This window comes from Mus musculus, chromosome 4 (assembly GCF_000001635.26).
Source record: "Mus musculus strain C57BL/6J chromosome 4, GRCm38.p6 C57BL/6J".
NCBI classification, from domain to species: domain Eukaryota; kingdom Metazoa; phylum Chordata; class Mammalia; order Rodentia; family Muridae; genus Mus; species Mus musculus.
In genome coordinates this window covers 118,416,541-118,441,689 of record NC_000070.6, presented here as the reverse complement: position 1 = coordinate 118,441,689, position 25,149 = coordinate 118,416,541, and the positions used below count along the sequence as shown (strand labels likewise).

The 25,149-nt window shown below is 49.2% G+C and overlaps 2 protein-coding genes across 5 annotated transcripts; one reads left to right on the top strand and one right to left on the bottom strand.

Moving 5' to 3' along the window:
- Window positions 1-4,346: 4,346 nt before the first annotated feature.
- Window positions 4,347-8,789, top strand: Cdc20 (cell division cycle 20). Its single transcript, NM_023223.2, has 10 exons — window positions 4,347-4,749; window positions 4,848-4,996; window positions 5,084-5,180; window positions 5,302-5,430; window positions 5,525-5,721; window positions 5,819-5,913; window positions 5,989-6,217; window positions 6,814-6,939; window positions 8,092-8,209; window positions 8,549-8,789. Exons 1-10 carry the CDS (start codon window positions 4,569-4,571, stop codon window positions 8,725-8,727), a joined length of 1,500 nt encoding a protein of 499 aa, NP_075712.2. The 5' UTR covers window positions 4,347-4,568; the 3' UTR covers window positions 8,728-8,789.
- Elovl1 (elongation of very long chain fatty acids (FEN1/Elo2, SUR4/Elo3, yeast)-like 1) lies at window positions 8,737-14,816 on the bottom strand. Of its 4 annotated transcripts, XM_006503233.3 has the most exons (9): window positions 13,475-14,816; window positions 11,860-13,246; window positions 11,135-11,194; window positions 10,785-10,975; window positions 10,547-10,627; window positions 10,368-10,424; window positions 10,176-10,281; window positions 9,957-10,093; window positions 9,072-9,792 (listed from the first exon to the last, which is right to left on the bottom strand). In XM_006503233.3, exons 3-9 carry the CDS (start codon window positions 11,178-11,180, stop codon window positions 9,571-9,573), a joined length of 840 nt encoding a protein of 279 aa, XP_006503296.1. In that variant the 5' UTR covers window positions 11,181-11,194; window positions 11,860-13,246; window positions 13,475-14,816; the 3' UTR covers window positions 9,072-9,570. The 4 variants fall into 4 exon arrangements, with proteins under 4 accessions (NP_062295.1, NP_001034265.1, NP_001034264.1 ...); NM_019422.3 differs by lacking the exon at window positions 11,860-13,246 and having other exon boundaries at window positions 8,737-9,792; window positions 13,475-13,597; NM_001039176.2 differs by lacking the exon at window positions 13,475-14,816 and having other exon boundaries at window positions 8,737-9,792; window positions 11,860-11,989.
- Window positions 14,817-25,149: the final 10,333 nt, after the last annotated feature.

The window sequence follows — 25,149 nt, the reverse complement described above, 5'->3', positions numbered from 1 at the left end:
ACTAGAAGAGGGTGTCAGATCTCATTATGGATGGTTGTGAGCCACCATGTGGTTGCTGGGATTCGAACTCAGGACCTTTGGAAGAGCAGTCAGTGCTCTTAACCGCTGAGCCATCTCACCAGCCCCCACTTTGAAATCTTAAATTCAAGTACCTCAACTGTGATTTTTTTTTAAAGCAGGGTTATTACATTCAAAATTAGTTAAAATGAGTCACTATGGTTGGTACTCTTAGGGGGGAAGGGAGGATTTCAGACCTTGATGGGGGAAGGAGAAAGAAAGCCAAGTGAAGATGGTCAGAAACCAAGAACTACCATCAAACCAACAGGAGTCTGAGAAGCATGAACCGGATTCTCCCTCAGAGACCTCCAAGAGAACCACCCTCTACCATTTTTGGTCTGGCACTTGTAGCCTCAGCATTGTGAGGCAATGGGTATATCGGTTCTCTAGGGCACCCATCTTTTGGTACTTGATGGAATCCAGCTGGGGAATTTACCCTCCATACCAACCAGTGGGATGGGTCAGCCCATCATTGTGACGATGCCCGATGGACAGCAAGTATTGATAGTACCAGCAACAGACATTGCTGAAGAAACTGTCATCAGTGAAGAGCCACTAGCTAAGAGACAGTGTATGGAAATAATTGAGAGCCGGGTGGAATGTGCAAAAATTGAAGTAAGGAGCCTTATACCCGGTGTGTTTTGCTGCAGCCATCCAAAATAAATTTTCTTTATTATTATTATTATCACTATTATTATATTGTCATTTATATTTATTACTGGCCATGTTTTGATAAAGAATGAAAGTGAATAGTGTCATCATTTTGTTTTGGCTCAGAGGCCGGGCTCACAGGTGAGCTCGCAGACTCCACATCTGGCTTGCTTTCTGCACGCCCTTTGAAACAAACCCCATGGGCTCATTGTCCTTATCCTCTCCCCAAAGTCTCCAGTGACTCGATGTTCAAGTGGCCAGATCCCTTGTCTCTGTTATATCTTAATTGTCAGGTTCACTTTTTTCTTTTAGTGGCAAGGTCTCGACTCTACATCCACCTCTGGCTGACTGCTGGGCTTCAGGCATGCACACTTTCCAATGCACATGTCTCCTGTAGCTGCACTGTCTTAAAAGTTCTTTCAGTCCAGAAGTTGAAAACCACTTGACAGGAACCTCCACTGTTCCCACAGTTCCTGGCAGATAAAAGCCAAACTCCATAACATTAACATTAGGCTCCCCTTTTCTGTTTTCTGAGGTTCAGGAACTCACTGAGGAATTGGAGAACATTAAATCTCTAGTTTTCCAAGGCAATTGGAAATGGAAGAAAGAACGCCGGGTGTGGTGGCGCCCACCTTTAATCCCAGCACTCAGGAGGCTGAGGCAGGCGAATTTCTGAGTTCGAGGCCAGCCTGGTCTACAGAGTGAATTCTAGGATATACAGAGAAATATAGCCAGGGCTATACAGAGAAACCCTGTCTCAAAAAACCAAAAAAAAAAAAAAAAAAAAAAAAGAAAAGGAAAAAAAAAAAGAAAGAAAGGGAAGAAAGACAAGTGTAGTTTCAGAGAAACTACAGTGAGTGTGGCTAACAGCTGAAGACCCTGCCGTCATCAGAGTTCATCTTAGGCTAAGGACTGAGCGTCTTCCAACTCCTTACTAGGCAGCATATTGCTGTGACTACAATGCTGTGCCTTTGTTAACATCTCTTACCTCATTCGGACCCAATTTCTTTCTGTTTGTTTTTTGAAACGGGGTCCCTCTATTACATAGCCCTACCTGTCCTGGAACTCACAGAGAACCACCTGCCACTGCCTCCCAAGTGTTGGGATTACGTAAAATTAAGGCAGTTTGCTATCTGCCTTGAGATCAGTAAACTTGCCAGATGTGGTGACACACACCTTTAATCCCAGCACTCCGAAGGCAGACACATTTGAGTTCGAGGTCAGCCTGGTTTACACAGTGAGTTATAGGACAACCAGTGCTACACAAAACCTTGTCTCAAAAAAAAAAAAAAAAAAAAAAAAAAAAAAAAAAAAAAAAAGAAGAAGAAGGAAAAAGAAGGGCTGGTGAGATGGCTCAGTGGGTAAGAGCACCTGACTGCTCTTTCGAAGGTCCAGAGTTCAAATCCCAGCAACCACATGGTGGCTCACAACCACCCGTAACAAGATCTGACTCCCTCTTCTGGAGTGTCTGAAGACAACTATAGTGTACTTACATATAATAATAAAATAAATCTTAAAAAGTTCAAGGTCTTCCTAAACTATGTGGAGTTCAAGGCCAGCCTGGCTACATGAGAGTGTGTTTCCAAAATATGTACGTAAACTGTTTTAATGCAGTAGTTAGCAGATGATCAACTAGTAATTATTATTTGTATTAATGTTGTTTTACCTTTGTGCATATTCATGTAAGTCACTAAAGCCCTGCACTAAATGGGAGTCACCTAGATCCTAGATCCTTCCTTTTTTTGTTTTTGGTTTTTCGAGACAGGGTTTCTCTGTATAGCCCTGGCTGTCCTGGAACTCACTTTGTAGACCAGGCTGGCCTCGAACTCAGAGATCAACCTACCTCTGCCTCCCAAGTCCTGGGATTAAAGGTGTGCTCCACCACTGCCTGGCGCTTTTTTTTTTTTTTTTTTTTTTTTTTTTTTTTTGAAAAAAGAATTTAGACTGACCAATTCAGAGTCTGCCATTTATTTATTTATTTATTTATTTATTTATTTTTTTTTTTCGAGACAGGGTTTCTCTGTGTAGCCCTGGCTGTCCTGGAACTCACTTTGTAGACCAGGCTGGCCTCGAACTCAGAAATCCGCCTGCTTCTGCCTCCCAAGTGCTGGGATTAAAGGCGTGCGCCACCACGCCCGGCGCTTTTTTTTTTTTTTTTTAATGTTTTTTATTGTCACCAGAAGGAAGAGGTGCGCTGTGGGTGCAGAGATCAAAGGGCCACTTTTTTTTTTTTAAAGTGTGTATGTGTTTTGCCTACATCTATGTCTGTATACCTCATGCACACCTGATGCTGGCAGAGGCCAGGGAAGGCACTGGATCCCCTGGGACTACAGTAATAGATCTTGAATACCTATATTGGGCGCCGGGAACTGAACCCTAGGTAATCTGGAAGAGCATCTAGCGATAACAGCTAAGCCATCATCTTTCTAACCTCCTTTCCGCTTTAAAATAATTTATTTTTATCGGGGAGGAGGGGTGTGTTTGTGTGCCATCTGTATGCTGGTTCCATAAGAGGGCATCGATGCCCTGGAGCTGGAGTTAGAGGTAGTTGTGCGCTGCCTGACAAAACCAAATTTTCTTCCCGTGGAAGAGCAAGAAGTTCTAACTGAGGCATCTCTCCAGGCCCCAGACCTGGATTCTTACCAACCTCTTTTTATGACCTTGGGCTAATTTCTTGTATTGCACCTTGGTTTTTCTATCAGCATAACCAGGTTCTTGGCCCAGCGTGGTGGCACACGCCTTAAATTCCACCGCATCTCTGAGATCCAGGGCAGTTTTTTCTACAAGGTGAATTCCAGGCCAGCCCGGACTGCATAGTGAGACCCTTGTCTGAAACAAACAAAATGGGTGTCGCTCTGGCAGATTATGTGCAACGGGGGTAAGGAGATCTCTAGGTCTCTGAAGAATCCTAAGTCCCACGGGAGTCCTCCACAGGATGTGATGTCCCCAAGAACAGCCTAACCTAATCTTCACGACGAAAGGCTGGAATTCTGATCATTGTTTTGACACACACACCCCTTCCTCTCACTTTGTGTTTGCAGAACCCCACACTGGTCCGCATACTTCCTTCCTAGCAGGGTTTCAGGCGCCCTCCCCATTCAGACTGCCACCTCCCCACCGTCTCTAACCAACTGGGTCCTCCGGGTTGAGGTTGAGTTTCTCTCTCTCTCTCTCTCTCTCTCTCTCTCTCTCTCTCTCTCTCTCTCTCTCTCTGTGTGTGTGTGTGTGTGTGAGAGAGAGAGAGAGAGAGAGAGAGAGAGAGAGAGAGAGAGAGAGAGAGAGAGAGAGAGAGAGAATGTGTGTATGTGTGAACGTGTGACCTAAGTACCACCCACAGGCTTCGATGTGACCTTTCAAAGATTCCCAGATGCTCTAACTGCCGGGCCCAACCCAGAGAGATGGCCGGCAGAGAGCGGATCCCGAGGACTAACTGTGCGGGACCCGCCCCCGTGTTCCGATTCGGGCTCCGATTCGGGCAGGGACGAAGGCTCCCAGAGATGGGTTCGGGATTTCCTTCCAAATGCTTGGTCGTCGCACTCTCGTGAGATTTGCTCCCGGAAGACCCGGCCCTCTTCAGTGTAGCGACCAATCGGCAAGGGCGACGGTTAAGACAGTTGGGTTTTGAAGGAGCCAATGAACGCTAGCAGCGGAGAGTTTAAGAACAACAGTCCGGCGTGTCCTTAGCTTGTCTGGAAAAGAACGCGTTCGGCAGGCGCACTGACGCGCTGCGAGGAGCTGGGGGTTTGTGTTCGGGAGAGCTGAGTACGGAGAGGGACCGGGCTGCTGCGAGCTGTGGCAGGCGGAGCCCAGGAGCCCGGCGAGGATCGCGCTTGGTCGCCTTTCGCCCCGGTAGCGGTGCCATGGCGCAGTTCGTGTTCGAGAGCGATTTGCACTCACTGCTTCAACTGGACGCACCCATCCCCAATGCCCCGGTTGCGCGCTGGCAGCGCAAAGCAAAGGAAGCCACAGGCCCAGCCCCCTCGCCCATGCGGGCCGCCAACAGATCACACAGCGCCGGGCGGACCCCGGGCCGAACTCCTGGTGAGTGGGTGGAGGGAGCTGGAATCGCTGAGAGTCCGTCTTCATGCTCCCTCCGGGAGCCTCGTCAGGCTGTCTGACTTCTCTCTCCCTGCCCCCAGGCAAATCTAGTTCCAAGGTTCAGACCACCCCTAGCAAACCTGGAGGTGACCGCTTTATCCCCCAACGCAGTGCTTCTCAAATGGAGGTGGCCAGCTTCCTCTTAAGCAAGGAAAACCAGCCGGAAGACAGGGGGACGCCCACCAAAAAGGTATGATTCCACAGGGGTCATGAGACTTGAGGTGTCTGTCCCCTGGCTGATACCGGTCTTCCTCCCCTCACTTGCCGTGTATTTCAGGAGCATCAGAAAGCCTGGTCTCTCAACCTGAACGGTTTTGATGTGGAGGAAGCCAAGATCCTCAGGCTCAGCGGCAAACCTCAGAATGCCCCAGAAGGTAAGGAGTGAGTGACATCATCGAGGCTGGTGTCAGTCCTTCCTAAGGGGAGACATGTGGCTGCTTTTCCACATGTGGATGGGTATCAGTTTCCAAGTCTAGACCCACTCTCTTGCCACAGGCTACCAGAACAGACTGAAAGTACTGTACAGTCAGAAAGCCACGCCTGGCTCCAGCAGGAAGACTTGCAGATACATCCCTTCTCTGCCAGACAGGATCCTTGATGCCCCCGAAATCCGGAATGACTACTGTGAGTGCACTGTTGTCTTTGCGGATGGAGAAAGATGGCCTAGGAATGGACCAGTCCAACAAAGGACCTCATGTTTTCTTCCTTCCCCTGGCAGACCTGAATCTTGTAGATTGGAGCTCTGGAAATGTATTGGCTGTGGCACTGGACAACAGTGTGTACTTATGGAACGCTGGTTCTGGTGACATCCTGCAGTTGTTGCAAATGGAGCAGCCTGGAGACTACATATCCTCGGTGGCCTGGATCAAGGAGGGCAACTACCTAGCTGTAGGCACCAGCAATGCTGAGGTCCAGGTGAGCCTGGTTGCCTGTATTGTGGCTCTGTGGTCACTGGGCTCAGGGGGGAGCTTGCCCACCTTACATCTGTGACCCTGTGGTCATTCCTCTGCAGCTCTGGGATGTGCAGCAGCAGAAACGACTTCGAAACATGACCAGTCACTCCGCTCGAGTAAGCTCCCTCAGTTGGAACAGCTATATCCTATCCAGGTCGGTGTTTTTCCCAGTCTATAGCAGAACCTTTCCGGTTTCTGCCATCCGGAACTAAATCTCTTCTTCTCTCAGTGGTTCACGGTCTGGCCACATCCACCACCATGATGTTCGGGTAGCAGAACACCATGTGGCCACACTGAGTGGCCATAGCCAGGAAGTATGTGGGCTTCGCTGGGCCCCAGATGGACGACATCTGGCAAGTGGTGGCAATGATAACATTGTCAACGTGTGGCCTAGTGGTCCTGGAGAAAGTGGATGGGCTCCCCTGCAAACATTCACTCAACATCAAGGCGCTGTCAAGGTGAGAAAGCATTTGAGCTGAGGTCTTTACAGACACTCAGCTATAAACGAGGGACTACTAAGAGGAGAGGACAAGGCGGGGTTGAGTTTAATTGTGACACTTAGAGTTGAGAGATGGTTTTGTCCACTGAGTATTCATAATAGATGATGACTACTGTGCCCAGAGAGCTGGGTGCCTTCCAGCATCGTCACGATTATTGAAGCAGCTCCTGTCTTGGAGTTGTTTGAAAATTGTTATCACCTCTGATTGGCTAATAAAGAGCTGATCAACCTGTAGCTGGGGAGGAGAGTTTAAGATGGGTGGGAAAAGAGGTGAGGTCACCAGGAGGGAGTCTCCAGGAGATGGTGGAGGAGGAGCAGCCAGGGCGAGACGGAGATGTCAGGTTACAGGGCAGGTGCTGGGTGTTAGGCATCAGAGCTGGGTTAGAATAGATGAGAACCCTGCCCAGCTATAGTGCAAGAAGCTCTTTAATACATATTCCAGGTTTCTGTGCCATTTCAAGGGAAAGGAGGGCATGGAAAAGCTCAGTTCTTTTACACGTAGGGCTGCTTCTGCCTCTCTGTTGACCTGACCCAGCCTTTATCCATTCCACCCAGGCTGTGGCATGGTGTCCCTGGCAGTCCAATATCCTGGCAACAGGAGGAGGAACCAGTGACCGGCACATTCGCATTTGGAACGTCTGCTCAGGGGCCTGTCTGAGTGCTGTGGATGTGCATTCCCAGGTAGTTTTGTTGTGATTGCTACTGGTGGTGATTCATGGTTTAACCTATCCCAGGCAGAGGTGTGTTCCTCTATGTGACATTTCTGAACAGCCACTTCTACTCCAACTCTCTACCTGATCATTTCTAAATTTCTGACTCAGCCCTCACTGGCATTCCCATTTCCTAGTTTGGCTTCTCTCCAACCCTAGGTCCTCAAGAATCCTCCTCCTCCGTATGTCCTAATTAAGCTTGTCAGTTCACCTTGCCTTCCTGAAATGTACTGTGTTCCACTTGTACTGTTTTAGATGCAGAACCTGCTTAGAAATCTGAAAAGCCACCTAGTCTTTCATCCTTCTCAGGATATTTCAGTGTTAGCTTGAAATACCATTCACATCCGTCCCTTCCTCAGCACTCTCATTCATTCATTCACTCATTCATTCATTCATTCATTCATTGAGGCAGGGTCTTGTGAGACAGAGTCTTGCCTTTGCTGGCCTCAGTCCTGCTTTTAACATCCCAAGTGTTGAGATTACCAGCATGTAACTCCATGCCCAGGCTCCCACACATTTTCTCTCTCTTCCAGTTCCCTTTATACAATCCGAGTGGTATCTTACTGTCCTTAAACCTGTGATGACTCCCACAACCTACAGCATAAGATCCAAATACATTAGACCCGGGCTGTGTTGTGCCTTTAATCCCAGCACTTGGGAGGCAGAGGCAGGCGGATTTCTGAGTTCGAGGCCAGCCTGGTCTACAAAGTGAGTTCCAGGACAGCCAGGGCTATACAGAAAAAGAAACCCTGTATCGGAAAAAAAAACAAAAAACCAAATACATTAGAACATTTGAGGCTCTTGCTGCTGATATGCCTTGCTGTAAATACTCCAGTTTTCCCTATCTGCTCCCCTCACTCGGCCTTCACTGCAGGTGTGGGCTCTGAAGGCAGATGGTTGAAGTTGCCAAGGGAGTCGCTTATGGGATGACTTTGGGTAACATGAAACTTCCCTTCTGGTGGATTCATCTTCATCACCATAGATGTGTGTCTGGGGGCTTCAGTGAGGACTGTGACCATTAAGTTAAATCTGTAGTGCCTGACAGGGTGTCTAATACTAGAATGGACTGACTCGGTTCTGAGTAACCCTGCCTGACTCATGTCCGTGATGACCTTCTCCACAGGTGTGCTCCATCCTCTGGTCTCCCCACTATAAGGAGCTGATCTCAGGTCACGGCTTTGCCCAGAACCAGCTGGTTATTTGGAAGTATCCAACCATGGCCAAGGTGGCTGAGCTCAAAGGTAGGTGGCAATAGGAAGCCAGGCAGAAAGGCCACATAGTGTATGTTTCCATCCATATGAAATATTGAGAATAAACAGACTGATATGACTTGCCTGGGGATTTGGCAAGGGTGGTGGGAGGGTATGATTGCACGAGAATGGGTAAATGCAGAGTTAACAGGCTTAGATTTAGAATGTCGTGGTACTGGTTATAACAATGTACAACCTAACCTTGTAAATACAGTAACACCACTGAATTATAAAAGGGTGAGTGTATGGCATTCAAATTGCATTTCAAGGTGACTGTCAAAGTTAGAGGGAGGCCTGTGTGTATACTCAAATGCACTGCTCTCGCCCTAGGACACACAGCACGGGTCCTGGGTCTTACAATGAGTCCAGATGGGGCCACAGTGGCATCAGCAGCAGCTGATGAGACTCTACGGTTGTGGCGCTGCTTTGAGATGGACCCTGCCCTTCGGCGTGAGCGGGAAAAAGCCAGTGTAGCTAAAAGTAGCCTCATCCACCAAGGCATCCGTTGAACAAACGCATTTCCTTTCTTGTTTTTATTTTATTTTTTCTAATAAAGTTCGTATCTTCCTTATGTCCCAGCATCCTTCCTACATGCTTCCCCTACTCTGACTAGAGCTAGACTTGGCAACCCCCCTTTTTATATTATTTTTGTAGTTTAGGGGACCAAACCCAGAGCCCTGCCTACTGAGCATCATTTTTCTTTTGAGACAGGGTTCAGGCTCTTTTGAGCTTCCTGCTTTGTACCCTCCCCAGGAGCTGGAATTACCGCATGCACTACCACCCATCCCTTTTGTTTGTAAACAAGCCAGAGCTAAAGCTGTGTCCCGCACCTCATTTACACACACACACAATCTCAGTGGTTTCCCGTCACTTTAATTAAGACACAAGTGAGCGCACAGCCTGACTTCCAGGCCTGCTGCCTGCCCATTCTGACCTTTGGCCCGAAGCTCATGCTTCCATGTGGAGTGAGAAGGGAGCCTGAGTCCACAGTGACAGATTATTGCTGACCTCTTCAGTGTGAGGAGAAAGGCCACAAGACCCGGGTGCGTGCCGGCCAGCCCTGAGTGTTCCTCTCCCAAGTTTAAGGCAGGGAGGGGGAAGTAAGTGTCCAGCCCTTTCAGCCTCCAGTTCTGGTGGCAGACAGCAGTGAGGCCACATCCCTGGAGCTGGCTGGGAGAAGGGATGGGAACAGTGGCCCCTGTGGACCAGCTGTGGGGAGGGGAGAGCCAGTCCGCCTGCTCAGTCCTGACCACAGAGCCCTGGTCACGGGTGTAGGTAGAGAGGACACTTGTGGATGCTGCCCAAGGTGCAGTCCTGAGGCACTTAGGTGGGCAATGTCTAGGCCATGCTTCTCAGTTGGCCTTGACCTTGGTGGTAGCTGGAGCTCCATTTTGCTGAACTGCACGGGGCAGCCGCTTCCCCTTGGTGTAAGAGTGATACCAGAAATTGGAGAACAGTATGAAGAAGATGGTGCCATACATCCAGATGAGGTGGATGATGATGGGGTACTGGTAGTTGCAGCTGGGCATGAAGTAGTATTGGCTGATGTGCAGTGAGACCAGGACAAACTGGATCTGGGATAGAAAAAGACAAGGGTCAGAAATAGGTTGGGGCGCAGAGGGGGGGAATAGAAATAGCTTAGGGTGGGGAGGGCAAGGATCAGAGGTGAAACTGGGTAGAAAGAAGGAGCTAAGTTAGAAACACTGGGGGTTGGCTTTGGGCCCAACAGGCTCCTCACCAGCTGAATGGCAGTCATATGTTTCTTCCACCAAAGGTAGGGCTGGGCCACAGGGCCAAGGGCAGACAATCCATAGTAGAGGTACATGACGACATGTACAGAGGAGTTTATCATGGCATGGAAGGAGCCCATTCCTCCTACGATGGCAAACAAGATGGTCAGGAGATGAGCCTCTCTTCCCCGTGGCCACCCTCTTCTCCAGCGGCCTTCACTGCTCACCTGGAGCAATTTTTATCCCCCACCACCAACTCCAGGGAAGCACCGAGTGGTGGAAGACATGGAGGAAGGTCACTTGCCCGTCCTTCTTCCGGAGGATAAATATCACCTGGGGGAAGAATGGGGAGGTTGCATGCCTGTCCCCCCCCCCGTCCATCCTTCCCACTCCCAAGTTGTAGTAGCTGTAACACTCACTGTGTCCATCAGCTCAATGACCTTGGAAAGCATGAAGAGCCAGGCCACTCGAACCATCTGTGAGAAGTCAGATCAATCTTAATAGTTACACAGTATCCAAAGAGCCTCTGCTACCTGGCCAACTCTGCTCTCCCTTATCTAGGTTGCTTATAATTATGGTTACCTAAGGCTCTACTTACCCGAAGTGCTTCAGGGCTATTGGAAAAGTCTATGGGGTCACAGCGCCAGGTGTAGGTACTCAGCCAACCAGACATCAGAAACTAAGAAAAGAGTGGATTAAACCATCCGTTCTCTCCCAGCAACCCCTCCCCTTCACTAACTGAACCTCGGCAACAGATAGTGCCATGCTCTGGCCCATGCCCTGTACCCTAACTCTTAACCTTCAACAGAAACTACAGCCTAGGCATTCCAGCCTACCTCATAGACAATGTAGAGGGAGAGTATCACCAGTGAGAAATTGTAGACAATCATGAAGCCTCGAAGTTGGAAGGGCTTCCGATTAGCCATGATTCGAGGCCCAAGCGATAGGATGAAGTACACATAGGTCAGAAGGATGGATGTTATTAGCAAGGGGGACCCCATCAGAGGGTAGCTTTGGATCCGGGGATCTGTGAATAGGATGTCAAAGGAGTGAGGGTCACAGGGTTTAAGAGCCTTCCTTGGTCTAGACATGAGTCAGGTCACAAGGAGTTCCTAAGGACATAACCCTAGATCCTGGGATACCAGGGAAGAAGGGAAGGAAGGCAGTGCCATAGACAGCAGCTTACCCGCATGCTTCATCAGCTCGTGGTACAAGTTCACAACAGCCTCCATCCTGGCTAAGGACTCTAAGGAGGGATGGAGAGGAGGTATTAGGCAGGGACCACTGCATGGCCCCCCATCACACATGTGGTCCACAGGACAAGATACAGAATCAGACAGCTGCTGCCTCACTGACAAAAGGATAGGTCTCTGAACTAAAGTATTTTCCTAGCATACACAAGGCCCCAGGTCGAATCCTGGCCATGGTGAGGCCATGGTGAGCAGGCGTGTACTGGGAGAAGAGACAGTCTGGAACATCGGCTGCCGAAGCATCCGGCCTGCCTGGATGGAGCTGTCCCACCTTTCCCCTCCACTCTCTTCGAGTGTTTCCCTTCCCTGCCTTCCTCCTTCCCTCTGAGACCTGCCTTCCAGGTCTCCTGGAGCCTTTCTCCTCACAACACAGTTCATCTTCCCAGTGAACTTCCTCAACCTTTTTGGCAAGCAGTCTCATCTCTCAGCTTTGAGAGACACTCTTCTCTCCAGAGAATCTCCCCTTCAGCCACTCCTCTCATACCCCCTTCTCCCAGGTAAAGTCCCTCTGGCCCTTTTCCAAGACTCTCCTCTCGCCTCTGTCCCCTGCAGGGACTCCCACCTGCTTCTGTCCTTTCTAGTACCTGAACAAACCTAGGGTTCCACTTCTGTGGTGAACACCAGTGCCCCCGGGCTTCCCCTTTGCCTCCCAGGCTCTCACCTCCAGCCTCCTGCCTTCTTCCAGTGCTTCACCTCCAGCCTCTCTCCTCCCTTCTTCTCAGGGGCAAGTTCTGCCTCTCTCTCTCTTCCACTCCAGGAGCCTGGCTCTTTGAGACTCCTGCCCTGGCGGCTCCACCTGTCTGACTAGATCTTGTAGCAGCCCCGCCCTCCTCCCGCCCCCGCTACGTTGGGCATGGGGTGGAGGGTGGGTCCAGGCCACAGGTCAATGCCTAGAGGAGCAGGACCCACCAGAATTGAGAAAGCCAAGTGAGCCCCAGCCTCACCACCTCTGACCAGCCAGATAAGTTTGTAGGTTCTCCAGAAACTTCTGGCCAGGACGTCTGGCCAAAGCCAGAACTGCTAAAAAATCCACACCCAGCATTCTCTCCCAAACCAGCCATGAATTCTTAGTTTGTCCTACTTTAGAATGGGCATCACCCTTCCCTACCAGGGAGGGGTGAGGACACCAGTGGTATGTGAGGAGGTGGGAGAGTGGGGGAGGTCTCAGGAATCTTTCCCTCTTCTGGGAGGGAGCCTCATGGGCTAGGTCCCCTCCTCCTCAAAGTTGGAAGGAATGCCAAGGGAAAGTTTATAGGGATACAAAAATTTAGCCTAGACCCAGGAGAGCCTAGGACTTTGTCCCAGAGGACTCCGGCAATTGCCCAACAAGCGGAGTGCTCCAGCTGCTCTCCATCAATCTCCAGCCTTGGGGCTTGAGTTCTACCATCCACATCCACGCTCTCACACAGTAATATGTACCTTCATCACACCGCTCTCAACCACCCCCAGAGACATGCATACCGCGCCAGGAGCTAGCCAGCATACATCCACACACAGTCCAGGCATATCTTGTTGACCACATCACCCAAACAGGCCTCCCTACTGGACTCGGACATGCCAGGCTCCTAAACTTCACACCTGTCAGGGATTGCATTAACCGCGGGACATACAGCTGACCAGGCATGGGTACATCTTCACCCACACCTCCCTTCTGCACACACAGCTCTCTGGTGAGTGACACTCATTTCTTCCTACAGTTAGACTTTGGTTGGTGGCTTATGTTGGAGTGGGGCCTAGCACTTAGGCATGTGCTCTGACACACGTGAGCTTGCCAGTTCCTTATCTCCTCCCTCAACCACCTCCTCCAATTCACTCGCCCTTCACCACCACTTAACACCGGGAGATACACAGTGACCCAGAGGGCAAGAGGGAGTCCAGACTTCTGAGGATCTCTCCCTAAGTTTGAGGGAAACCCGGGTGCGCACCACCCCCCTCCCGCAGTGAAACAGAGCCAGTTCCCTTAAGATGGATGGAAAAGAAAAAGGGCACCGGCATGGGGCAGGAAGGGAAAAGAGAGGAGTGGGCAAAGGGTGGAAGGCCAGGAGGTGCTGAAAAAGAACTAGGTGTGAGCAAATGGGGGTCAGGGGCCAAGGTGCCGGGGAGGGATCCTGTGGGCAGGCCCAGCCCCAGTGCCTGGGACCTCCCACCCACTCGCCCCAGGAACAGCCTCGCCCACAGCCTGGGCAGGGCAGGGCAAGGCAGGCAGGGCAGGGCTAGCCTGGCCAGCCAGGCAGGGGGCGCTGGCACGTGGGGAGCCATGGAAGGTACACACTCACCAGTGGAAACCAGGCGGGCAGCAGTGAAGGGTTCAAAGGGATCAGGGCCGGAGAGAAGTCCCCAGGGCCGCCTGCCGGCCACTTCCTCATCTGCTGGGCCGACTTTCTGTCACCAGAGGGGGAGGGGGCGGGCCGGGCGGGGGGCGCCTGCTGATTGGGCGGCTGGCCGAGGCAGGAGGGGCCGTCCAGCGCCTGCCTGGCCGCCAGGGCGGGAGCAGGGGCGGGTCGCCAGATCCCGGGGCAGGAAGCACACCCAGCCCCAGCTCTCCACCCCTTCCTTCGCATCTCTCAGCCTGTCCCGCCGATGACTATGGCTTGGCCCGCACCCAGCTTCTTCTTGAGGTTCAGCCTGCATGGCCCCATTCGTGGTCCTCTGTCCAGTCCAGCATGAGGACCCACTCATCTCCTGTCTGCTTTGTGACAGTCGCGGCTTATGATTACGGGAAATTTCCAGGGTTCAACCGTTCCCTCAAGGCTTTTCCTGGAAGAGGAGGGCCAGCTGTGCCTACTAAGGGCTGATTGGGGTGGCGGGAGGCTTTAGCGGGAGGCAGCAGTCGGCCACCACCATGCTTCTCAGAGCCTATAAACTTGGATGAGTCCTAGCTTTAGGAGGCACAGAGAGGATTTCCTGGAACGGAGATGGGAGAATACAAGTGGCCCCAGGCAAGAACTGTGAATCACTGTCTAAACTGGCCTTCAAGGTAGTGAAAGGGGGTGGGGGTGGGGGTAGCAAGTGAAATTGGCTGTGGTTCAATGTAGTAGATCTTGGAGGCCAAATGAGGCTGCCTGACTTATTCTAGAAGCAGAAGAAAACAAGAATTTTGAGGCAGCTCATCTCATCTGTCAGACATTTACTGGCCATCTACAGTGAGCGAAACCACATTAAGCTCTGCTCCCCACACTAACATAACTTATAACCCAGGTACAAGGTACTAGAGAGACCAGGTGAGAGGAAAACAGCTGGTCTGAAGAGGTAACAGATGGGGTTGGGAAAGCCAGACAACGTTGCAGGGGTAGGGGTGGGGGAGGAGTTAGATGTCAATTCAGTACCACCACCCACCCACCCCAGCACCAGATAGTCCAACTATTGCATGGCATGAAATCTGTCTTTCCTATAAAGACTCAATTACAGCTTGGACAACTGGATGATGTAAGTAGGCAGAGAGTTGAGGAATTTAGAAGAGGCAGTGGCTAGGAAGGATAATAGGTTCATAATTGGTGGATTTGGTTACCTAGGCATTGATAAGAGATGAAGGCCAGAGTATAGTTTTCAGCATTCTTTAGATTACCTGTTTACCTGTTAGCACCTACTCTTGACCAAAAAAAAAAAAAAAAAAAAAAAAAAAACAACCAGCAGAGAATTTACTTCCAAACCCAGCTTCTGTATCATTGTATACTAGACCCCCATGTCCCTGAAATGTCATTCTCAAGCCATAGCCTGAACTCCAGCCATCAAATGTCAGCAGCTTTCTCTCCAGTGAACATCTGTGGTGGATCCAAAAGCTCCCAGTGGAGCGTTCGGGATGGTGTTTTGCATGTGTGATTAAGACTTGTTAGATGAATGTGCACAAATTTACATACAAACATATCCATCTATGGGGCTGCCTCTGACTCTCAAGCCTTCATCATCGTGAGATGCAGTCAGATCTCCACTCTGTAAACCACTCCTGCTTCTGACTAATGTATTTTCTGCACCTTTCCCAACTCCACGATCCTTTCAGCAGGAAAAGTTCATATTTTAGTCATATCTCTTAACTCCAATTGGACCTATTATCTGTCATGCAGTTAACCGTACATGTTTTCTGACTTGCTGTTAAAAATACATAGGACAATGGAAGGAAAGGAGAAACTAAGACCCGGAGAGAACAGTACATCTTTATATTTCTCTTGAGAGTAGTGTTTATTGAGTTAACCAATACTTACCAAGGTCCTGATGGCTTTCATGTGTATTCAAACAGCTCTAAGGCCACACCTGACTCTGAAGTTCTGAGCTTAAATGTCCCAGTTAATGTGTGTGTGATCGTGCATATATTTTAGGAGGTATGGAACCTTCTAAAAATGAGAACAAATGGTCCCTAGCTTATAGGCTTACTGTGAAGGTTAAGGCAATAGCCCGTGTAAAGTGCTTAGCAGTCTCTGTCTCAATATTAACAGTCAGGGTAAGAATCAGGCCATTACACAGAGGACATGTTTGTATATGATTTAATGAGTAGTCCTTTAACAAACCTTTCCTAAACAACGAGCAAATCCATAAACAGCTCTGAAAGTCCTACCGAGAGATTTGGGCCTACATCTCCCTTGTGAAAGCACACTGGCAAGATGACGACACCGTCCTAAAGTCAAACAAACAGGAAGCTTCAAGTGTGTGCATATTCATCTGGGCCACACTGAGAGATGACTGTGGCAAGGCTTCAATAAATGTTGGCTGACTATATGAGTGAACAAACTCAAAGACTCTATTCTTAACTTGGTCCTGACAGAAAGCATCTTCCAATACCCGATATAGCCCAAGTCTGCCAAATGGCATCTCCACAGCTATGGAGTCTTCAAAGCACCCAGCCCAGGAGAGCAGACATACACATAAATGAACACACAGTCACATGTAGGTGAAGTTCCCTATGAAAGCTCTGGGGAATGGGGAACCTAATCAGCTCTGGGGAGTGTGTGTGTGTGTGTGTGTGTGTGTGTGTGTGTGTGTGTGTGTGTGTGTGTGTGTGTGTGTGGTTGTTCTTAAAGGCTTCTCTGAAATGATACCTGACACTCAGAAACACTTTCTAGCAGTTAGGGAGAGGCTTTTGAGACACACAGAGGCAATGTAATGGCCTAGAAGCAAAAGATGTGGTAGGTGATGGAAACTCTTAAGTAGAGTTCTCTCCAACTCAGAGCCACCCCAGCCTCCCCCAACCCTCCCCACTGTATGCTCGTGTGTGTGTGTGTGTGTGTGTGTGTGTGTGTGTGTGTGTGTGTGTGTGTGTGTGTGTGTATATGTGTGTGCGCGTTTTGAGACAAGATCTCACTATGCAGCCCAAGCTGCTTTCAAATTCCAGATCCTCCTGCCTCTGTCCCCTCAGTGCTAGGATTACAGGCATGTGTGACCATCCCCAGCCTCTGTTTATAACTGCTGGCCCTGAATGCACACAGGAATCATGGGGGGGGGGGGAAGCTTTTAGACTCAGTGCCTGGCTCTCACTTCTAAATTGATACTAATGGTTGGTTGCTTTTAACAGGAAAGGGTGGGATCTTGTTTATAGGCTGTATGGAAAGACAATGGGACCCATCAGAAACACACACACACACACACACACACACACACACACACACACACACACACACACACATACACACACACACACAGACTGGCTTTGGCTAAGGAAAACACGTCACAGGCTGAAATGTGTAGAAATGCAGTCTGTCGATAGGTTGGGATGACACTTACAGAGTTTGATAAAGATTATTTCTCTTCAGCAGCAGGCGAGGCACTCCCTGAGCCTGAGTCGCAGCAAGATAAGAGGTTTTAGGAACTGATAAAAGTCTGGTAAACTGATGGCAGGCATCAGGCATGCTTCCTGGGCACAGAAGATGGCTCCACCTCTTGGGAACTGAGCAGGGTGGTGGTATTCATCAGAAATTTGGGTTTAGGGTTTTTGTTTTATTTTGTTTCTTTTATAAAGGAGGCGGGAATGTGTGTGTGTGAGTGTATGTGGAAGTTAGCAGCACCTATCTTTCCTATTGGTGCTAGGAATCAACCCCAAGTACTTTACCAACTGAGACATCTTCCTAGTGCTGCCCCCCCCTCCACCCACTTTGAAGGTAGGATCTCACTTTATAGCTCAGGCTAGCCTTGGATTCTCTATTTTCCTGCCTCAGCATCCTGAGTGCTAAAACTACAGGTATATACAAGCACTCCTGTATCCCAGTGATGCTTAGGTTAGGAGGGTGGACATAAATGGGACCGTGTGGGATCTCCAGGGAAGCTACATGGAAGGCCTTGGAGGTGAGAGGGCAAGAAAACCAGACCAGAGCAGACTGACAAACTAAGGAACTGAACCCACAGGCTGGATAAGAATGAAATCCCAGCAGAGCGGGGAAGATGGCCCAGGCCAACAGTGGAAAGAACAGTAAGCACCAAGGCCTGATGCAAGTTCTGTAACGTGGGTGGAGGCTGAGGAACATCAACGCAGTCTGGGACATGCCAAGGCTGAGGCGAGAAGGCATACATCTCAGACACTCTGAATCCACAAACTGAGTACTGCAAATTCAGAAGAAAGGACGAGGCCCGAGGGTCTCTCTGTAGAGGTGGCACCACACAAAGCAGGCCGTGGCAGGCTGTCCCCGATGTCACTCCTCTCAAGGCATTCCTCCCCAACTATTCCTATGCCTTCTCTGACCACCCCCCCCCCCCAGATCCAAGCTCCTGAGAGCATTGAATTCAGCAAGCCCAGAGTTCTTCCCTGCGATGGATCACAGTGAAGCAAAAGGCAGAGGCACACAGGAAGGGAACAGCTTTGGAGGCCCTAAGGCATCTAAAAGCTACAGACAGCCCTTCCTTTTCTTTTGTGGGTTTGTATGTATGTGTATGTGTATGCACATGTGTGGGTGCATGGACCTGTGGGTGCGCACGTAGAGGCAAGAGGGCAATGTTTGGGGTCTTCCCCTATGGCTTTTTAAGTTTTTTTTTTTTTTTAATTTTTGACTGTGTGTGTTGTTTCCACATGTATGTGTACCTCCTGGGACTAGAGTTACAGATAGTTATGAGATGTTATGTGGGTACCAGGAATCCATCCCAGCTCCTCTGCAAAAGCAACAAATGCTTTCAACCTCTGAGCCAATTCTCTAGCCCTCTCTCCATTTTTGAGAAGACTGTCTCACTGAACCTGGAGCTCACTGAGTGACTAAACTGCCCAACTAGCAAGATCCAGGGACCTTCCTGTGCCTGCTTCCCAACCTTGAAATTACATGGGGCTGTGGCGGTTAGAAATCTAAACTCGGACTGGAGAGATGGCTCAGTGGTAAGAGCACCAATTGCTCTTCTGAAGGTCCTGAGTTCAAATCCCAGCAACCACATGGTGGCTCACAACCATCCGTAATGAGATCTGACGCCCTCTTCTGGTGCATCTGAAGACAGCTACAGTGTACTTAGATATAATAATAAATAAATCTTAAAAAAGAAAAAGAAAGAAATCCAAACTGAGATCCTGGCGTATGCACAGCTTACACTCTGCCCGCTTTACCCACTGAGCTATGTCCTCCACCCCTCTCTCTTCCTTAAGTTAAACTAGCTTAACTACAAAGTTGTAATCCAAACGGTCTAATTAGGTAAACTGACTTCTCAGGAGGCAGAATAGGAGAATAATAGCATTTGCCTTAATGACCTTGTATGCACTTGTGAGAAGCTTGAACTGTAGCCTATAGAAAGTTATAGCTACTTAGAGGGTTAAACTTACATGTGCTTGGCTCAAAGCATCCTTTGAAATAAGGTCCTCATCACGGAGGTGTCAAGTGGGGCTCTTGAAAGTGAAATGTCTAAGGTTATACAAGGGGAAGTGTCTAGGCTACCATTTAAACTTATAAAGAATAAACTCCAGGGCTGGCGAGATGGCTCAAGCGGGTAAGAGCACTGACTGCTCTTCCAAAGGTCCTGAGTTCAAATCCCAGCAACCACATGGTGGCTCAGAACCATCTGTAATAAGATCTGACACCCTCTTCTGGAATGTCTGAAGACAGCTACAGTGTACTTATATATAATAAATAAATAAATATTAAAAAAAACTCCAATAAAAATAAAAATTGCCCTAATGGAACTGTGTCAAGTGTCCAGGAAAGACACACTAAAAACTTTTCAGGACTAGCAACACTTGAACTGCAAAGATGAATTGTTCATTGAGTGAACAAAGACTAGAGGCAGGAAGGAGGATGACCCCTCTGAATGGGCATAGCACCGAAGCCATGCAGCAGCACCTACCCAATGGCCCAACAGCTGCGCTGAGAGCCTTTACAGCAAATGCAGACTGGTTGAGGAGGCAGGAACCAATGTCTGAATGAACGTATGAAGGGAGAGGCAAGCCCCCGACTACAGAGCTCTGGCTCTGATCCACAGTAATTCACCCCAGCCCAGCCTGCGCTTTGTAAGCACAGGCCATTGAGGTGAGGGTTTATTACAGCTGCCTGGAAGGGAATCTGAGGGGCAGAGAGCCCTCTTTAGGAGTAGAGGACTGTGTGAGTTGTTAGCTGGTTCAGACAAAGAAGAGACACTATTTAGAAACAATGAAAAAGAAACTCTTAGGTGAGGGAGCTTGTTCCTGATACAATTTAAGACCAAACTGGGGCTTAAGAGCGAGCATAGTGAGCATAGGTGCCGGGTGGTGGTAGCCATTAATCCCAGCACTTGGGAGGCAGAGGCAGGTGGATTTCTGAGTTCCAGGCCATCCTGGCCTACAGATGAGTTCCAGGACAGCCAGGGCTACACAGAGAAACCCTGTCTCGAAAAACCAAGGGGGGGGGGGAGCGAGCGAGCATAGGTAACAGCTAAGAGGGGAAAATGTCACAAAGCTAGATACAAAGCTAACTAACAGTATCTCCAGCTCTGGCCTGTTGCTAGGGAGTCCCTGGGAGTGAAACCCATACACAGGGTGCCTCCAAGGACAGCTCCAAGGCATAAGCACAGGGGAGTGGCAGGAGGAGGAAGTTTATGGCCTCTTAGAGAGATTGGTCAATCATTTATTCAAGTAACTACTGGGAGCAGATTTCTAGCTAGGAATAGCTAAAATGGATCAGAGTTCTCCTATTGTCAGGCACTGGGGCACAAAAATTTTGATGTTCCAGCATCATTTAGCTAGAAAACAGCTAGGCTAGGATTTAAATCCAAGCAGTATGACACTTCAAATATATACACACATGCTTGTGTGTATATATATAGTTTTGTAGTTCTTATTTGTTTAAGACAGTCTTGCTGTGTAGCCCTGGCTGCCCTAGAACTTGTAGCAACCCTCCTGCCTCTGCCTCCTGAGTGCTGTAATTATTGGCATGCACCACTATGCACCTCAGTTACTTCATACGACCACTACAAAAATGAAATCGTAATAGAAAGAAGAGCAACACTTCTATAGGTGTTTATGATGGGCCACATGCTATGGAATGCTACCTTTCCAAGACCACACAGTTCTCAGGCGGAAAACTGCTCAGACTCTTGACAGTTCAAGGTACTGGAGCTGGAAGGACAATAGAGTGCAGGGGGAGCTAGAAGGCATTTGTACATGGCAGAGGCAGAGGGTAAGAGAGGAGGTAACTGACCTTACAAGATAGCAGAGGTATTGAGTTGTGGACAGGCTGGGATACTGGAAGGCCTCACAGAGAGGTGACAGGGGAGCCCAGCTTTGAAAGTTGATTCGGGGGCTGGAGAGATGGCTCAGTGGTTAAGAGAACTGATTACTCTTCCAGAGGTCCTGAGTCCAATTCCCAGCAACCACATTGTGGCTGACAACCATCTATAATGGGATCTGATGCCTTTTTTCATCATGCAGACAGAGCTCTCATATATATAAATAAATATTTTTAAAAAATTGATTGGGAGTTTGGCATGGTGATCAGGGGGCTCAGGCAGGAGGATTGCCAAGAGTCCTAGGCCAGTCTAGGCTAGGTGAGACCCTGTTTAATCCCCTCTCACAGAAGAACTATCATTAACTATCAGACAGAATGATACAGCATAGTAGAAAAAATGGAGGCTCAAAAGAACTGGTCACACTAGACAGTTTGTGTGGCTTTTGAAATGAGGTAGGTGCAAATCAATATAGTAGAGAAGCCAGAAGGCAGGCAACTCAGTCAAAGAACCTCACTTGCCTTTCCACAAAATGAGAGCTACTTTTAAAACAGTCCCATGGAGTCTGGCAGCTGAGTCTGAAGCCTTTCAGTCCATACATATGTCCTTGAAATCTTCATCCTCCTACTAGTGGCTGTGTAGCTGGACCTGCTAGCACAGGTTGGTAATCCTAGGTTATTGGGAGGTTGAGGCAGGAGGATCCCAAGTTCAAAGCTGGAACCTGAGCTGTAAATCGAAGGGCATCCTGGGTAATTTAGTGAGACCCTGCCTCAAAATGAAAGTGAAAAGTGAGATGGGAACAGAGCTCCGTACAGAACACCTGCCTATCACACACAGAGGCTCTGAGCTCCACACAGAACACTTGCCTATCACACACAGAGGCTCTGAGCTTCCACACAGAACACCTGCCTATCACACACAGAGGCTCTGAGCTCCACACAGAACACTTGCCTATCACACACAGAGGCTCTGAGCTTCCACATAGAACACCCACCTATCACACACAGAGGCTCTGAGCTCCACACAGAACACCTGCCTATCACATATAGAGGCTCTGAGCTCCACACAGAACACTTGCCTAATCACACAGAGAGGCTCTGAGCTTCCACATAGAACACCCACCTATCACACACAGAGGCTCTAAGCTCCACATAGAACACCTGCCTATCACACATAGAGGTTCTGAGCTCCGTACAGAACACCTGCCTATCACACACAGAGACTCTAGACTCAATTCCTTCTGCGTCTGTCTCAGTTCTCAGCCCCCTTCTCTTACACACACACACACACACACACACACACACACACACACAGAGAGAGAGAGAGAGAGAGAGAGAGAGAGAATGGATTGCATTTCATTTTAAATTACCCTCAAGTAAAATGGAAATCCCAGAATGATTTTATCCTGTAGCCTTTATGCCTAGAATAATGTCCCTACCAACCTCCTAGAAATTCAGGGAGCGAACTGTCAAAAAAGATTTTAAGCAAGGGAGTAATTGGATCAGATCTGCAGTCTAGAGAGATCTAGCAGACTTTTGGTAGAGAAGCTGCAGTTTCCAGGTCTCGTAGAGGCAAGGAGTCTGTCTGAATAAGATTTTCACTGAGAGCAAGCTCAGAGGCTCAGCTGAGTGCGATTCACTGGGAGACAAACTGACAGAACTTGGCAGTGGACTGGTTAGAGGGGAGGTATATTCTCCCACATGGCAACATGTGGGAGACATAGTTTAGGGTGTTCCCTAAACTACAGGGCTTAGGTAATTAATGCCCAGGAAAACCAGAGAAAGAACAAGCATGGAGAGAGAAGAAAGACTGGGTTTGGACAGCTAGACCCTGTGATAACTGTGAGTGGAACAGAACAGAGATACCCAAACAGCGACCTGTAATTCAGCAGAGATCTTTGCTGAAAACAAAATGTGTTTGAGTTGTGCACACACACACAAAATGGTGGTCATATAGAAGGCAGCTAGCTTAAGATGGGGAAATAGACAAGCCGAGAGTAACAGCAGTCAAGATGGTGGAAGTTCAGAAGTCCAAAAGTGGCTGAGAAGAAACAGCCAGTGAGGTGGAAGAGCAGGCAAGTTGCTGTAGAAGCCACTGCAGGGAAAGAGACTTGACAGAGATGGTTAGTGTTGCTGAGTGCTACAGAGAGGTTAACATAAGAACAGAGCCAGAGAAAGGGCGGAAGAGCCAAGAAAGGTTCCTACCATGCAAGACTCTTAAAACATCATTAACCAGGCTATGAAGACAGGTGTACTCCAGAGAAATTAGCATAAAGACTAAAAGATGGCCTCCATGCTGAGGAGGGTGAGCCAAACACAGCAATCTGAAGGACCAGAAACCAGCGACTTATGGGGAGAGCAAGAGTGGTGGTAGAGAGGGAGGAAGTAGAAAGGGGAGTCACCCAGGGTGCTTTGTACTTGGTTCAGTATGTAAAGTTACTATCACACCGTGGAGGTGGGGGGTGTAGTTTAAGATGCTTCCGTGTGCCCAGCCTAGATTCATCCCGGGAAAGCTAGAACACAGGTATGTCAGGAAGAATGACTGGGTCTGAACATCCAGAACCTATGGAACTATGGGCCAAATAGGCAGGAAATAGCAGAATTATACAAGTACCACACAGTGCCAGGGACATGGTCCATATGAAAGCTCATGCCGTGGGAGGAGGCTAAGAGGAGCTGTTAGGGGTTTCAGGTATTTAGGAAACCTACCCTATACATGTAGTAGAGCTTTGCAGTAAAGAAAAGCAAACAGGAGAGAAAACCTGTACAAGTGGGCTGGAGAGACTTAACGTCAGACTCTCCAGTAGAAAGATCACTGGGGTCATTCGGATGTGATGTAAGGGAGGCCCGAGGAACTCAACAGCCGTGGTCCACACCTGCCTCCTGGGAAGCGTATGTACCCAAGTCATATTCTGAAGGCAGGTGACTTTTTTTTTTTTTTTTTGGTTTTTCAAGACAGGGTTTCTCTGTGTTGCCCTGGCTGTCCTGGAACTCACTCTGTAGACCAGGCTGGCCTCGAACTCAGAAATCCGCCTGCCTCTGCCTCCCAAGTGCTGGGATTAAAGGCGTGCGCCACCACACTCGGCAGCAGATGACTCTTAACAAGAGACCCTGTTAGAGGAACCCGGGCTCTGCCTCAGTGACACACTCGAGTCAGGAACAGATTGCTAATGAGATAAGTTTGTCCGGTGGAGTAGAGTGCAGGTTGATGTCCATGTGACAGGATGGAGCACCATGGCCTGCCACACAAGTCACTTCCCGCTCCTACCACTTTCCAAGCACTCGACCCATCCACTCTCAACTTTGAGGAAAGAGTCACATCAAACTTCTGCAAGCTGGTGCTTAAGCGCACAGGGCAGGCCAGAAGAGGAAACACAACTCCTGCTTCCTGCTCATACAACTGGCCAGGGCTAAACCACAAAAGGCTCTCCTGCCACTCAGATCTGGAGCACATTGGAAAAAAATGTCCAACCCTTAGTAGCTGCACTGGACATTCATCCGGAGCTGACCAGGGTGGGCGTTTGGAGGATTCAGCCCCCGTCCTGCCTAGCGCTGGGATCAGCTCACACGGCTCCTGTGTCCACAGGACACAGAGAATACATTGTCCAGAAGGAGGATTATTCTGTACAAGAAACTCAGACAAAGGGGGAGGTTGTTTCCAGCTGCTTGGGGGAGGTGTGTAGGGGTGGGGAACGGGCTCGGCCTCACATTGGGGCATTCCTACAGAGTTCAGCTTCTTCCTTTTAGCAGCAGGGTAAGAGGTGGGCAAGCAATCACAGCCTCTCTAGCCTGTACCCAATGCTGGCACGCCAGAGAGCCACAAGGAACATCTGGGTACAACCTACCTATCTTAGCTGTTGCTCCCCAAAGGTACAGTTGAGTGTCGTGAGCCAGCTAAGTAGGCCAGCAATTCACACTGGAAGAAGAAAAAGAACAAGGTGACCAGGGCAATCAGTAATGACTGAATCCCAGCCTCAGGACAGCACTAGAGGGAAGAAGTCTTGGGCAACCTCTGTGGGACTTGACATTGATTCCATAAGCTTCCACCTTCAGTGGGATGAACCCCTGTGGGAAGCACTCGAAGGTTCACACTTGCTGCTTTCTCCACCCCAGAAACAAGCCTGGGAGACAATGGGAAAGACCTCTGTCCATCTAAGGGACCCCAGTGCAGTAGAAAGTACAGTCCCTAAGCAGAAGACTGTCAGAGACAGGAATGCTGGAGAGTGCAAGTCATCTTTTTACAAACCCCAATCTGCGCAAGTAAGCAGCTCTCGTTTTTCACAGGCACCTCCACATACTCCAAGTATAGTAGGGGTTCCAGATACGCTTTTCCATTGTGGGCAAACTGGTACATGAGCCCC

What these genes read in the sequence shown, in the direction of transcription:
- Cdc20 (NM_023223.2), top strand. Translation starts at nt 4,569, where the DNA reads ATGGCGCAGTTCGTGTTCGAGAGCGATTTGCACTCACTGCTTCAACTG. An exon ending in GGGGGACGCCCACCAAAAAG is followed by an intron (nt 4,997 to 5,083) that starts GTATGATTCCAC and finishes CGTGTATTTCAG; the next exon opens with GAGCATCAGAAAGCCTGGTC. An exon ending in CCAGCAATGCTGAGGTCCAG is followed by an intron (nt 5,722 to 5,818) that starts GTGAGCCTGGTT and finishes ATTCCTCTGCAG; the next exon opens with CTCTGGGATGTGCAGCAGCA.
- Elovl1 (XM_006503233.3), bottom strand. Translation starts at nt 11,180, where the DNA reads ATGGAGGCTGTTGTGAACTTGTACCACGAGCTGATGAAGCATGCGG. An exon ending in CCCTCTACATTGTCTATGAG is followed by an intron (nt 10,628 to 10,784) that starts GTAGGCTGGAAT and finishes CTCTTTTCTTAG; the next exon opens with TTTCTGATGTCTGGTTGGCT. An exon ending in ATATGACTGCCATTCAGCTG is followed by an intron (nt 9,793 to 9,956) that starts GTGAGGAGCCTG and finishes TTTCTATCCCAG; the next exon opens with ATCCAGTTTGTCCTGGTCTC.